This window comes from Cryptomeria japonica, chromosome 5 (genome assembly GCF_030272615.1).
Source record: "Cryptomeria japonica chromosome 5, Sugi_1.0, whole genome shotgun sequence".
NCBI lineage: Eukaryota > Viridiplantae > Streptophyta > Pinopsida > Cupressales > Cupressaceae > Cryptomeria > Cryptomeria japonica.
Genome location: NC_081409.1, coordinates 108,275,011 through 108,290,710, shown reverse-complemented (window position 1 = coordinate 108,290,710; position 15,700 = coordinate 108,275,011). Strand labels below are relative to the sequence as shown.

The 15,700-nt window shown below is 40.6% G+C and overlaps 1 protein-coding gene across 2 annotated transcripts in view; it reads left to right on the top strand.

Moving 5' to 3' along the window:
• LOC131067217 (uncharacterized) overlaps positions 1-15,700 on the top strand; it is a 154,934-nt gene that overhangs the window by 15,029 nt on the left and 124,205 nt on the right. For both annotated transcript variants that reach the window (XM_058002182.2, XM_058002176.2), the window contains exons 3-4: positions 14,689-14,750; positions 15,216-15,316. In XM_058002182.2, the coding sequence (XP_057858165.1) occupies positions 14,689-14,750; positions 15,216-15,316 (163 nt within the window). The remainder of the gene's footprint in view (positions 1-14,688; positions 14,751-15,215; positions 15,317-15,700) is intronic.

Sequence of the window (15,700 nt, the reverse complement as noted above, 5' to 3'; positions counted from 1 at the left end):
GAAGAATTACAGTACCATTGAGAGGGAGCCCTCAGAATGGTCTATGCCGTACAAAAATTTCGGCACTACTTGTTGGCGACGCCTTTCACTTTCTATGTGGATCACCAGGCATTGATGTACTTGGTAAATAAACCCATTATCCAAGGCAGGATAAGCAGGTGGCTATTGCTCCTTCAGGAGTTCACTTTCACAATAATTGTACGGCCAGGCAAGAGCCATGTGATCGCTGATCAGTTGTCTTGGATTAGGTCAGGAGAGCCGCCAGAGGGAGTCAATGATGATTTTCCTGACGCACATCTGTTCCAAATTGCGGCACTATCGCCGTGGTATTCGAACATTGGGGAATACTTGTCTACCTCTTGGTTCCCAGTCGGGATGTTACTGAGTGAGAGAAGGAAGCTGGTCTTGAGAAGCATGACATTTCAGCTAATTAATGGGCTGTTGTATAAAATGGGACCTGACCAAGACCTCAGAAGGTGTGTGATGGAAGAAGAGATTCCGGGAGTGCTCTGGGAAGCACACGAAAGGCCCGCAGGAGGCCACATGGGTCCAGACACCACTGCGTGCAAGGTATTGCTGGCCGGACTATGGTGGCCCACCTTGTATAATGATGCACGGGAATGGGTGGTGGGCTGTGATACGTGCCAGAGGGCAGGAAAACCATTAAAGTGGGACTTTATGCCCCTCAATCCATCCCATGCCCAGGGGTTGTTTGAACGCTGGGGTCTGGATTTCATTGGACCTTTGAAGGTCAGCAGGACATGGAGATGTCGTTACATTGTGGTGGTGACAGAATACCTTACGAAGTGGGCTGAGCTGCGTGCACTGCTGGATAACTCAACTTTGAGTACAACCAAGCTCATTTATGAATAGATTATTACAAGGTTCGACATCCCAATCCAACTGACAAGTGATCGCGGTGGGCACTTTGTGAATCATGTGGTCAAGCTGCTCACGACGGAATTCAAGATTTTTCATTCCTTGTCAAGCCCGTACTACCCGAGGGCCAATGGGCAGGCTGAGGCTACCAATAAAATACTAGTGTCGGTGATCTATAAGTCCTGTGGAGTTGAACAGGAAGATTGGGAAGAGAAGTTGCCATCCGTACTATGGGCATACAGGACCATCTACAAAGTCACCATAGGCCAGACACCCTTTCAGCTAATGTATGGCCAGGAGGCCATTGTGCTGGCAGAATTCATGGTTCCGAGTTTAAGGATCGCGATCGAGAATCGCCTAGGAGATATGGAGAGCTTGCGGGAACGATTGTACGCGTTAGGCAGGTTGGATGAACGTAGAATGATGGCTCAATGGGCCACTAAAGCTGCCCAACAAAGACGAAAATTTTGGCATGACAAGCACATTCGGCGCATGGAATTTCGTCCAGGGAAGTGGGTGTTGAAGTATAATGGGAGGAATGAGATTAAGCCTGGGAAATTTAAAGTTCGATGGCTGGGGCCATTTAAAATTCGCGAAGTAGTTGCGAATGGAGCAATTAAGTTGTCAACATTGGGCGACTAGCCGATAAAGGAGACGGTAAACAGGTTGAAGTTGAAGATTTACCACCACAGGCAACAATGAAATGATCCAGTTCGCCTAGAGGCGGGGCCCAACCGGACAAATTGAAAAGGTAATTATTGATTTTTTTAGTTGAAAAAAATTGAAAAAAAAAAGAAAAAGAAAAGAAAAAAAAAAAGAAAAAAATTTAAACATACTGTACGGTGAAAATGCCGTACACCGTACGACGGAGGGTAAAAAGAGCACAAGGAGGGTGTATGGTGGAAACAAACAAAATAAAGACAGAACAAAACTGTACGGTCACTAGTTGGAAGGAGAACAAACTTCGTACGGACAAAGAGAAGACAGAGAAATCTGTACGGTGGATGGAGTTGAGCTAAGAAATCCATACGGTAATTGGAGGAAGAGTCCGTACAATTAAATTAGAACATTAGCAAAGGGTGAGCAACAACTAGGATGAAATCCGTACAAAAGCATAAATCTATGCAAATCGTATGGTGATGACACGTTGGGGCATTGTTGACGTGTATTTTGTACACAATCAAACACAGAATAAAATACCTAAGGGTACCTTAACCTCTCTTGAATAAAGCCTCTGATTGCTGAAGATATCGCGAAAAAGGATCAATCAGGATGACTCCAAGGTTCTTGTATGTAGGGTCTCTACGTGTGGATAAGCTCTTTGTGGTATGATGTGATTTGCTGGAATCACAAGGGGACTTACATTTGATGCCTGAACATCTGATCTGCTTTGAATATTGCTGGAACATAGGCTCTTACTGGCTTTGACTTGAAAAAAGGAAAAAAGATGAGGGCGAAGAGAGGATCTAATCCTAATACTAAGAATGTAGGAGCAATGATTGATCTTTGATGAAACTCTAACTAGGTCTTGTTTTGACATCGCAGGACCATCTCCACAAGGCTAGTGCGATCTTCGAAGGGAAGCTTTATGATGTTCAAATCATCACTGCAGGCATAGACACCATCAGGTTGATGCATATCAATGAAGAAGCGACAATTGAAGTTAAGCTTAAGCTGAACGATTCCAGTTGACTACACAAGGCAAGTCTGCAATCAACAAACTGCTAGTAGTATGGATATGCGAATTTCACCATCAATCAAGCACATTTCTTCCACTCATCTAATCATAAAATCAAACATGAGAAGTATAAAGACCATGCAAATTGTCGAATCGACCCATAAATTTCACCATTTCTTCAATGAAGTTACAAGTCTTTTACAACAACATCTTGGCAACAATCTTTGCCTTCTCTCTCTACTCTACTCTAATTGCTATTCTATCAACTAGCTAATCACCTTCTAACTACTCTCTATCTATCTTCTAACTCTTAATTGCCTTTACAAAATGAAATGCCAGGGCTTATATAGTGCCCTCAATACAATTCGATGGCTTAGATCAATTCGAGATCAATGGCCAAGATTTTACAATGAAAACCCTAATTAGGGTTTGTTACAAGTTACAACCATTACATAACATTTAATGCTTGACCAATGATAAAATTGTATTGCTTGGACACATGTCCTCTCTAGAAAATTCGACCAATGAACAGCCGGGGTAGGTACATAGAAGTTTGTGCCACCTTCCATGAGTTAGGTACATTGAATCTGGAAATGTTGAGGTGGACCACACTGACTGGATGAGCGATGACTGGGATGCCACCTCGTTTGACACTTGGTTGATACTCAATTTGGTAACGTTGAGAAGCTATCTTTAATTAACTCTTCTGGAACTATTTGCTTCTTCAACGAACCCTTTGCTTTGACTTCTTGTGTCCTTGATTTGCAGGATGATGATGTACCTCGCCCTGGAACGCTGGATTGGAAGAGGTCGCCCTTGTTGATGTTTGATCGAAGAAAGCCATCCTTGATGATGCTAGGTTGGAGGAGGTCGCCCTTGTCCTTGCTTGATCGTCCTGGAGGAAACCGTCCCTGATCTAGCTTGATTTTCTTTGATGAGAGCCTTCCGACTTGTAGATCCTTCGAGTTTGGGAGTCGCCATCTTGATACCTCCACTTGGGAATTAATTCTAAAAATGATGTAAAAATAGATGAATTTTGCTAGGCAAAATGTAGATCAAAGCTCGCCCTTGGATAAAATTGCGCCTCCATTAGCTAGCTTCTTCAAGATCTGGAAATTCGCCTTCAAATGTAGCAAGAAATTCGCCTCTCCCATAGCCTTCAATATGAATTTCGCCCTTCTTAGTCTCCACTCCTGGTAGAAATTCGCACTTCTTCTTTGCCCTTCCAAATCGCATTTGAAATGATGAGTGAATGATGGATTAAAATCGCTCAACACACCTTTCTTATATGGGCGCTCATCCTTTCATTTCCCATAGGCCGACTTGAAAAATAGGGCAAAAGATAAATAAAAATTAAATAAAAGGAGAGGCCGACTTGAAAAATAACATTAAATAATATACCCCAAGCGCTCCCATTTTATTTTTAAAATAATAATAATTAATTTTAAATGCCTTTATAATTAAAAAATTCGATTTTTAGGCTCAAAATTAATTATTAAATGTTAGGCGCACTTATTAAATGTCAATTTAATTTTTAAAATATCTCAAGGTTTCATCGAAATTGGCATTTAATGTGATTTGAAGGATATTTGGCGCCCAATCATGAAAAATAATGGCTATTAACAAGATCGCTCTGGTCCCTTGGTGAGGGACAGGAGCGATCTCATTCTAGACCTCACACTTCTTGTTTTTTACGTCCAAGACCTCATTTTTGACGTCCAAGATGGCATTTTTACTTAGAATTTCGAGTTCAATTTATTCGATCTTTGAAATGAGTGCACTTTAAAGCATTTTCGCCCTGGTCCCTTGGTGAGGGACAGGAGCTATTTTGCAAATCCAAGCTTATCCGTCCTTTGTTAGCCTTCCAAATTATATTCAATGGATAAATCATGTTTTCCTTGGTCTCTTCAAATCATAAAATTGTCTTGATCCTGCAAGAACAGTGCAAATTTGAAATTCAAGCTCCGGTCCTTCAGTGAGGGACAGGAGTGATTTTTGCTCTCAGGGCCAAATCTTTTTACTTTTCACTTCAAATTTCCTTCGCTGAGGAAAATATCATCTCTTTACACGCCATGAATAAAAGTTTGAGTCCAAACAAGGTCTAAAAATGTGTATATGAATAAAATCGCTCTGGTCCCTTGGTGAGGGACAGGAGCGAATTTACCTATCTAGACAAATACTCCATCATTTCATCGTCCTTAATCAAGTCTGGATGCTCTATCACGTTCATTTTGTCCTCCATCATGCCTTTGATGTCTCAATTTGTCCAAACGAGGTCAGGAATGACTCCACTAAGCTTTTTCGCTCTGGACCCTTGGTGAGGGACATGAGCGATTCGCCTTGGACCCTTGGAGAGGGACAGGAGCGCTTTTCGCTCTGGATCCTCAGTGAAGGTCAGGAGCGAAATTTGACTTTTTGAACTCTCTATCAGGACAATTTTAATGGAATATAACATTTCCTTCTATCTTTCTTCTTTCTTATACTTTAAGTTATATTCCATATATACTTTCAGGATGTTTGAGAGTGGTTTCAGGCCTCCAGGAGTTATATTGCAAAATCTAGTTTTTGGAGGTTTTTCAGTTTCCAGACTTAGTCAAATTCAAGATCAAGTCATTCCAGACATAGCCAAATTTCAGGATCAGGACTTCAGACTTAGCCAAATTTGCTATCCTATGATCTCCCCGACAACACTCAAAATGCAAAGGCTAACTAACAAAACCCTAAAAAACCCTAAAAAGACAAACCCTAAAAAGCAAAAAAAGCAGGGGTCCCCATTTGCAATGGGGCGATGTGTGAAAACGTCACAACAGGCATGTATTCCGTATGACCAGTAATGATTGAAGGTTACGCCGTACAGACGAGGATGCCAGTGAATTGATCCATACGGACGCTAAGAAAGGACAACGTATGACCAGTAGGAGGCGAGGAAGATCGTATGGCTGTAACATGAAATCCACACGTGTGCAACATGAAATCCGTACGGTAGTTGGAAAAGGTAGTACAAGCATTCGCCAAGGGATTTTATCCGTACATTGCCAGGAGAGTTCGTACACAATAAGTGGGAGGCCGTACAAGGGATAGCATAAGGAGGAGAAGCTGCCGTACAAGGTAGAGCATAACGGAATTTCAAAAGTTTATTAAGTGTTGGCGCCAGTAGCTAAATCATTCAAATGGAATTAGGAAAACCGAGATTAGGAAAGATGGACTGGAGAAAACGGTTGCAGCAGTTAGACCAACCGTCGAAGTCAAGGAAAATGGCAGAGGGAAGCATAGCAGCCAAGGACAAGGGGAAGCGAGTGTTGCAGTCTAGAGTGAAAATTGTAGGGTCAGCAGATACAGGAAAAGCCAAGAAGGCAATGCCAGAGAAAATCACACCTGACACTATTATATTCGAAGGATTGAGTGGAAATGTATGCAGGACCTGGTGGCTGGAAACCCCAGATGATTATGTAATAAAAGAATTTCTTAGGAAAGCACGGGTGCATTGGGCAATTCAAATGCCCATCTTCGCCATTAGGGATTTAGAATCATGTCTGCGAATGATGGTGGCTACATATGACAGTGTGACCAGGGCATCAACTTTCTCTTACCAGCAGAGCACCGTGACCGTCTCCTTTGCACCCGACGATTTTGCTAGGGTATTTGGCATCCCAAACGAGGGAAAGAAAATAGACAAGAATGCTACGAAGATGTTGCCAGAAAGGAAAGAACAACTGCTGCGGTTGATTTGCCGAAGTGATCTCTCAGACCAGGAATGGGCTGCGATCAAGGCACCCAAGGGCAGAGGGTTGAAGAAGTCCTACATCGTTCCAGGAGATTGGCAGTGTTTGCTGGATGTTATGAAAAGCAAACTTACAGGAGCAAGCAATGCATCTGACACGGCGGTACCCATGATTGCACTTATGAATGGTCTGAGGAAAGGGACGGTATACAATTGGGCAACAGTTTTGTCTGACAGAATCCACAAATTCTTGATCCTGCGACACAAGGCTTTTTACATGCCGTTTCACGCCATAGGGTTGTTCCTCGATGCTGTACGCACACAGGTGTTGCCGGAGAAGCATGTCTGGAAACCTTGGGAGACGAGGGACCCTTCACAATCATTCATTTTTTATTGGATCCACTTGGATACCATGGCAGGTAGCGAGGAAGCCCATTCTAGCAGGAAGCGACAAAGACCACCACAGGTAGACACGAAACAGGAGGAGACAGTTGATGAGGATGTAGACGAAGAGGCTGCAAAAGAGGTGGATAGTACTGCAGAGGAAAGGGACGACTCTGAGGACACTTCTCAGAGCAGCTAGAGTCATGACACATTTTGCCTTGCCAGCAGGAAGGAAGTAGAGAAAGCCTCGAGTACGGAGGAGAGTAGTGGCCACGTAGTGTCTTTTGAGCACGTGATGAGAGGAATCCGTGGATTACCGGCGGGTGGAGTGCGACCTGTGGGAGTAGGCCGACTGGTGTATGCACCAGTAGTATTGACTCAGGATGGAGGACTGACACCTCTCTAGACTTTGGGGGTGACGGTAGGAGCCATACCAGCCGTACCCATCCTAGGATTTGGGCAATTGAGACCCCGACCTTCATTGCCTACACCCTCTAGGGTCGCCACAGCAGTTCCAACTTTCAGCCGATGACGTTCCATCAGTGTCATTGGTTCCCAGCGAACCTCCTTGCATTGGGTCTACTGTACGGAAGGAACCAGTACATATGGAGTTCTCGGCAGCAGAGGGCACGGTGACTGGAGATGATGATGCCACCATGGATGTGTGGCTAGGTCGCTATGAGATGCCTCCCATGACACCACTGGGACCCTTGCCTGCCTCACCCCAACCACGTCCTTTTCCGGAGATTGTGGACCTCGATGAGGGTAGTTCTCATCAGGAGGTTGGACATTAGGAGTTGGCAATGGATTTTCTGCAGGACACCGTTGGGTTTGAGGAAGAGATGGCGGAGATGCAGCAACAGGAGCACGCCACTACGGAGAGCCAGCCGGAGGGTATGAAGATATTTTTGGCAGAGATGGGAGCTAGTGTGCGGAGGATGGCAGCAGAGGTTGAGGCCAACGCACGGAGATTGGAAGTCTCTATTCAGGAGCGGGCTGTTGGGTAGTCTGCCGTTGAGGGACTCCTTGCCTTTGCCATCGACGGGTGTGCTGAGGAGTTTGGGAGATGTTTTGAGGCCAGGGGTTGGCCTGCTATGGAAACTTTCAAGATGTTGGGAGATTGGAGGCATGAGGAGACGATTGAGGTTGGTGGATTACACTTGCTGCTACAGCGGGTAGAGAAAGCTTTCCGGGACGGGTACTACCAACTCAGACGTATCCAGCATGGTGCCTCGGCAGCAGAGACAGAGCGGGTGGCGGCCATCATAGCTCGGGAGGAGCTATCCACTCGCTTGCATACGATGGAGATGGAGTTGACACAACAAAGAACCCGAGCGACCAGCCTAGAGGAGGAGTTGGCTTGTGCCAAGGCAGACTTGGCCCAGGAGACAGCGGGGCGTGCACACAAGGTAGCAGAATGGGCAGCCCTTGAGACCCGTTTCACATCTACTTTAGAGGCATTGGATGAGTAATAGAAGGAGCTGATGGAAGTAGTTTTTATGGTGAAACGATCCAGGGAGAGGCAGTTGGTAGCTGAGCGAGATCTCCAGCATAGGACACAACAGGTTCACCAGCTGAGGGAGTAGTTGGCAGTAGCAGCACCACCAACCCCTTCTTCATTAGGGATGCCCTTTGTACCCCGTCAACTTTGATTTTCATGTTTGGTCTTAGTGTCATTTCCCATTTTGTTGTATGTTGTCAGGAGATGACCTTCTTTTTTGGGGGGGATGATGTTGTCAGGTAATTATGTCATATTGTAATTAGAACGTTACGTGTGTTAAGGGTTAGTGGTTACATGATGGTTGTCGGCAGTTGGCACTAGACAACCTACACCGACACCTATATATATGTACTTGGTTTCCTATTTCAGTGTGTAGATATTGTCGAAGAAAGTTATGTTTGAATGTACTAGCATTTGGCATTAATGAATACATACATCTGAGTTCTTCTGTTTACTTGCATTACTGTATACTGTCACATTTCCTACTTTTCTGTACTGTTATGCACTGTTGAACACACACACACCTCGGGGGAAAACAAAGTACATAAAATAATATTTGATGAAGTGCCATTTATCACTTGCTTCACCTTGAACGAGTTAGGTTCAATGCATTTGGATGTGCTGACTTGGAATCTCCTAATTAGTTTGATGATGACTAGGACACCACCTCAACATTTTTTATGTAGATCATCACAAAGTATATGGTTGAGCAATATCTCTTGATACTCAACATTTCCAATTGCTTGATATGATGAAGATAGTGGGAGATATTCCCAAATTGTATCATCTCAAAGTGATCAAGTCACTAGCTTTGATTAACTATCATGCTTCACTTTTCCTTTTCCATGTATGGGAACTTTCTTTTTTCTTTGTGATACATTTCCATCTTGAATTTTGGAATCTTGAAACATTTGTTTGATACCCTTTGATCTTTGAAATTCCTTTTCCCGGATTACTTCCTTATTTTACTAGCATTGATTCTTGAATTTCCGGAGGAAATTCAAGATTGTAAAATATCTTCCTTCGTTGTAGAGTAATGTCTTGAACATGAACACTTTGAACGCGATCAACTCCCTTGCCACTCTTGGAATGCGAATTTTGTCTTTCCTTGCGTTGCCAACTTGAAGTCTTCATGTGGTTGAGTCTTGATGTCGATGTCCTTTGTAATATCCCCTGGTAAATCTGACCTTGTTGTGATGATTTGAGCTCCAAGGAATATTGTCAAACACTTGCCTCACAAAGTCTGTACTTGCTCTTCTTTGTTTCAGTTTGTTTGGTTTTGTTTTGATGATTGCCAATGATGACCAAATGCTTAAAAATGAATGTAAATAAGCTTAACAAATAACATAGATGCAATGCAAGACTTCTCTTTTGGATTTCCAATGGCTTATGAAGATTGAAAATGATTGTAACTGATTCCTACAGCCGATAAGCATTTCTTCAAACACTTGGCACGCATACTAGTGATTCTATATAAACTTAAATGAATAACTACAGCAAAGGCATTTCATCAAACAATTATTTTGCAACCTTGTAACTCCTTATTTTCGAATGCCAAACCAAGTACAATGTGGCAAACTAAATGATGTTAATATATAACAAGAAACCTGGAACGTAATGGCAGTTTGCTGTTGAAAATACTTGATGGTGCGCCTGTTGGTAAAGAGTTCTTCAACATACAACATTCATCAAGGCTGCACTAGCTGTGGCATCCACCAAGATGAACAGAGAGGCACATTTTTATAGGCATTTAGGTCTGTTGAAGGACACGTCTAAACCTGGAGATGAATTCTACAGGCTGCAGCAACAATAAAATCTGATATGAAGCTTCAGTCTGATCTATAATGGCTGCAATAATAATTCTTCAGGACTGCAGTTGATTAACCTTTATTGCTCATCAAACCCTTGATAGAATCCTTCACTTGAGGCATAAATTGGACTTCTGAATGAAGCCCACACTCCGGCAATAATCTCAGATGGTATCTCATAGCCTCAAAATTGCTCAAACACTGAAGAGTTTTCGTTCTCCAATGGCTGAAGATGCTTGATAATCTGCAGGAACCCTTGGTCTTTCACAAATTCCTAAGCACTTGATAAAAGACAAAGTCGAATAGTCATAACATAATGAGTTCGATTTGCCTTGAAGCCCTTTTAATACTTCTCTGAATGGCTCGACCCCAAAAGCAATTAAATAACATTTAAATGTTATTTTAATACTTACTTCATGGACTTAGGAAAATAATATTTATCTTGGGCGTACTTTTCCAATGAGTAATAATTACTCGTGACCCTCAAAATGGCCCCACTTTATTATAAAGTCAATTTATAACTTTATAATATAACTTAAATAATTAAACATCATTAAGGTCATTAAAATATTAATGTCTCATTAAATACCCTATTTTGATGAGCCGTCTGAACCAGGGGGTCAACCACTGCATCCACTACACATCCATCTGCCTTACTAAAAATAGTAAGGGTCCCTCTCAATCGTCCACTGACTTACTATTAATAGTAAGTGTGAGAAACTGAGTCAAACGAAGGCCAGCCTTGTACCAAACTGAGTTCCGAAGAAGAGAACACTCTACCAACTGCCCACCAGGACCCTCTAACCATCCCCTTTAGCCTACGAGGGCCAAAATAATAGGCTAAACCATCAGGACAGGAACGAGCTAAAAAGGGGACATTACATCCTTGCACATGTTGTGAAATTTCCTTCATGCTTGGGAATTCCTCTTGTTTTCTCTTTGATGGTGGAGTTCTTGAATGTAGAGCAAATGTCGCCTTAATCCTCTTGTATTCTGGTCATGCCTGTAGAGCTTGGATCGTACTCCTCCCTTCCTAGCTTTCCATCCTTAAATCAAACCTTTTCAAATCTGGACATGAACCTCCAAGGCTGGACATGATGATGCTGATCGAATTATAGACAGGATATAGCTGGAAAAATTCGCCAAAGTCAGGTCTGATCTTGAAATCAGAATCAGGTCTGCTTAAATTGTTGATATCTGCCTCCAAATTAGTGGAAATGTTTGACACTTCTCATCAAATCAGACTTTGAAAATCTGCATTAATGTCTGATCTGTAAATTTATTTCAAAAATCTGGTGGAAGTTTGCCCCTTAAATTTGCAGGTCTGCTCTTAATCCTCTGGAAAAATGAATTGAATTAGAAGTTATAAATGAAAACATCAATTTCATCTTTATAGCGCTTCCAAGAGCCGACCTAGTGTTGTGCACCTACAATCAAATTAATTAAATCTCATCTCAGGTCAGCTGGATCCTTTATCTTAAGTAAGTTTGAAAGGATTTTAATATCTTTTTCTTGGTTCAGCTGGCTTTGTTCATGAATCTGAGAGGTATAAATGAAAGATTGAAGGCCTCCCTTCCTCATCTCATCCAATTCAAACATGTCTTAATTAATTCTGCTTTGCCTTGAGTTGAAGGACTGCAAATTACGGCCTGATTTCCCCAATTTTTAGGTCTGATTTTCCTACCTTGCGAATCTGGAATTATTTCCTTGGATGCGAATTTATTGTATTAGTTCCTATTTGATGTGAATTTGGAAGACCAGTTTTGAATTTGTTTTGAAGTAATGCGTTCCCCTTCCTCCATCTTATAGGCATTATCTTCAATAGTCACACCCCTTCATTCCCAACAAGTCTGACTTGGCTTTAATTAAGCATTTTTCTTTGCAGTTAAATTTGCATCCCTTAACCTTTTCCAAGTCAGCATTACTTCCTAAAATCGTTTTTCTTTGTTTTGCAATAAAATCACCTTGCCTATTTGTGAGGGTCAATTTGCTTCCCTTCCATGTTTGCGGAGGTTAATTTGCATCTTTTCATCTATGCAACTTCATCTTTTTGTTTTGAGCTTGTAATTCACACCCTTGTAAAGCCGGCCTCTTCCACTTTGTAATTTGCTTCTTTATTCAAGTGGGTTAATTTGTTTGCCTTCCATGTTTGTGGAGGTTAATTTGCACCCCTCTTCTATATTTTAGAAGGTTGATTTTTTGGACAAGGCCATTTTCTCTTGGGAGGTTGGTTTCACTTCCTCATTTATCTAGGTTGTTGCTCACCCCCTTCCATGTTTTAGAGGCTTATACGTGCACAATGTGATTCCCATGTTTTTTTTTGCATTTAAAATTTGCTTCCTTGTTTAGGGAGCTTGATCCACACCCTCATTTTGCTTTGTTAAGTTGACTTCCTCCTTGAGCAATTAGACTTTAAGTGGTTGTGCAAAATGGTGCACTCTAAGTAGGGGTTCTATATTGTTGAGGTTGGCAAATTGCTTAATGTTGTTTATTCCTTGAAAAATTCTCCATGCTAGGAAGGGTAAATTCGCACCTTCTTTCCTTGATTGTGAAGCTTGATTCACATCTTCTTCCACACTTTTGGAGCTTAAACTTTCCTCTTCCTTGATCTTGAGGGTTGATTGATCACTTAGACCTGATATTTTTTGCTCTTTTGAAGTTGATTGACTTCCTTGTTTGGGGAGGTAAATGCACACCCTCTTTTCCATGTTTGTGTAGCTTGATCCACACCCCCTTCCAAGTTTTTTGGAGGTTAATTTTCCTCCTCTTCTTTGTTTAGTTGCTCAATTAAGAATTTCAATATTTCCATCCAAACTTAGCTTCTCAAAATTGTCCCTTAAAATTGCTAAGATTTAAAGTGCTCAAAATGATGAAGGCCTAATTTTCATTCCAAAAATTGTTCAAGGTATACCAAATTTTCCTTGTTTATGGAGGTAAATCCACACCCCCTTTCCACATTTGTGGAGGTAAATTGTCCAAGTCTATTTCGGTAGAATATTGCTCTCTTCTAAAGATGAAAATTGAAATGCACAAGAGAGATTTTATTTCTTTCAAAATTGACCCTTAAAATTTTGCTCAAGAGTGGAGAATCGATCTCCATAAGGAAATCTCAAATTTGTTTCTCACCTATCATTATTCTCCAAGGGTAAAAAAAAAATCAAACCCTAGAAGGAAATTTCCAAAATTTTGTTCACTATGACTTCATCCTAACAACCTTGCAACATGGCAAAATTTTGACAATTTGGACAATTTTACAAGTTGACAACTTTACCTCAACCTACACGCCTCCTCCTCACTAGCAAAGGTTAACGACTAGGAACTATTGCCAAGCTAAGCAAACTAAAACACCTAACTAAGACACCTAATCTAAGAAAAAAAAAGTGGGGGTCCCCATTTGCAATGGGGCAATGTATGAAAATGTCACAACAGGATGCACAAGAATTACCCTCCAACACCGTCAATAACGCCAAGTACAGATCAGAGGTGTCGTGGGCACATGGATGCCTACAACTTGATTTGGCACACCTGACTGTGCTTCCACATTTGCAGAAAAAAAGACAATTTTCTGATATTTATAATTTGAACAGAGGACTATGCTACTGTTTTTCATGTTGTGCATCAATGATGTGTCATAATTAATCTTCCCATTTGTGAAAATATGGCACATTACCAAAACTTGGTTGAACATTGGAATAAAGCTGCTTCTATATAGTTTACAAAAATACTAATTTCTATGGAAAGACAATCTAGAGTAGAATGTTGAATGCACATCGTGCATGGAATACAAATAAGTTTATCAAGCTTGATTAGCAAGCCAAGCCCTTAATGCTGTGAAAAGGTACGATCTATAAATATTAAAGACTAGCTATTTTTCTAAATTTTCAATATGTTTATCTTGGATAAATAATGTCGAAATCAAGCTATTGACAATTGTAGAGTGTGGATCTTAGACCAAAGTCAAGATTCAAAATAAATACTCAAAGAGTCAAAAGGATCTTTGATTTTGTCCATATGCCTTTGCTGTCCTAGTCCTGAGCTTGAATGTCTTGGGAAATGCTTGGCTTAAGTTTATGATGGAAATTCTTAATTTCCATTATTAAATGCCAATGGTGTTCTGCATGAATATTCATCCCGAGGTTTCCAAATAGGGTCCATTGAGTCCTAACACTATCCATATTGCAAGAAATAGGTAATTGGGTGCTTCTTTTTTGCTTCATACTCAAATATTACAGGATTCACCGCATATGGCAATACTTGTAACATCAAAATATGCTCAACAGGTTATAATCACTTGCCTTGTGCTTATTGGAGTTGGCTGCTTATTGTTTTACTATTTTAAACAAACTATAAAATATTCTTTTATTAGTTTTTCTTTTGACTAGCCATTAAATTCTGTACAAGTAATTTTACTATTTGTGTACAATATGAAAGAAAAGTATTGATAATATGAAAGGAAACCTTTATAAATGAATTCTCAATCAAGGAATTGGTCCTTTTTTAGGACTTTGTTTTCTTACAGTCAAAATGAAGCTTGAATATTTCACTATTTATGCTTATTATTTTTACTCCTGAACTGTGGAGAAGTTTTACCGATGCACTTTACATGGATTTCTTCTCTATAAAATAATACAGTAGAATCACTTTATGACTTGTATCCTGCAAATTAAAAACAAAGCTTATTATGATTTCTCATGTGTTTTTAAACATGATAATGCAGGCAGATATTCCTCTCTTTGGATGGGGAAACTATTGCTCTGGATTGGCTTATAGATAATGACAGTAAGATCTTTTAGCTCTTTGTATGATACCTGTATTGCTATTGACAGTCATAGTCTCTTCCATGCTGTGAGATGTGGGATGCAAATAAAGCTACAATTGAGTTTATCTTAAAGGCAGGCTACAGTTGTTTTTGATGTGTTGTTTCATTTTGCCATATCTTTATCACTTTTCCACTCAATTGTCATACCACTTGTATGGTGATAAGATCATTTCACTATCATAGTGGATGTTCTTGAAGCCACATCTAATAAATCTGGGATAAAATATTTCTTACATTGGTCTTATGCAAAGCTCAATGTAAAAACATTTTCCTGAAACTCTTTCACTCTTAAGGTGGGTCTAATTAATGTAATAAATTAGTAGAGTGATTGGTATTAATCCTCATATCTTAGTAATGCTATGTTTCAGTCCATCTTTGTCAACGAATATTCTAATTTCTGATCAGTTGGATTCTCAAATTTGCAGTTGTTAAAAGACCTGCAAGCCTAAACATGCCCATTTCAGAGAATAACTCAACGCCTATAGTGATTGTGATTCCTGGTCTGACAAGCGATTCTAAAGATCCTGTAAAATCTCTATCACTCTTCTTTAGATTGACCTCAGTTCTCTTGTTCTGGATGTTAAATATCTCTTTCATACACACTTTTTTTTCTTTTGTTTAATGTCAATTTTGAGTGCGATTATTGAATGCTTGTTTAATCTTGTGGTATGATTATATGATTTCCAATTTGAGGCTGTAGGCCCACCGGTTGTGAACTTGTGTGCAAATTTTAATCACATTATCAACTCTCAGAAAGGATAAGATATGAAAGATCAGCCAAGAAGGTTACTTGACCATAGAATATAGAGATACCAACCTATATTCCATGGTGTTTCTGGGACAAGAATATGTTGTGGAGACAGTAGTGAAGGTAGGTCTTTCTTGTAGGATGGTAGGGAATATAAGGTTA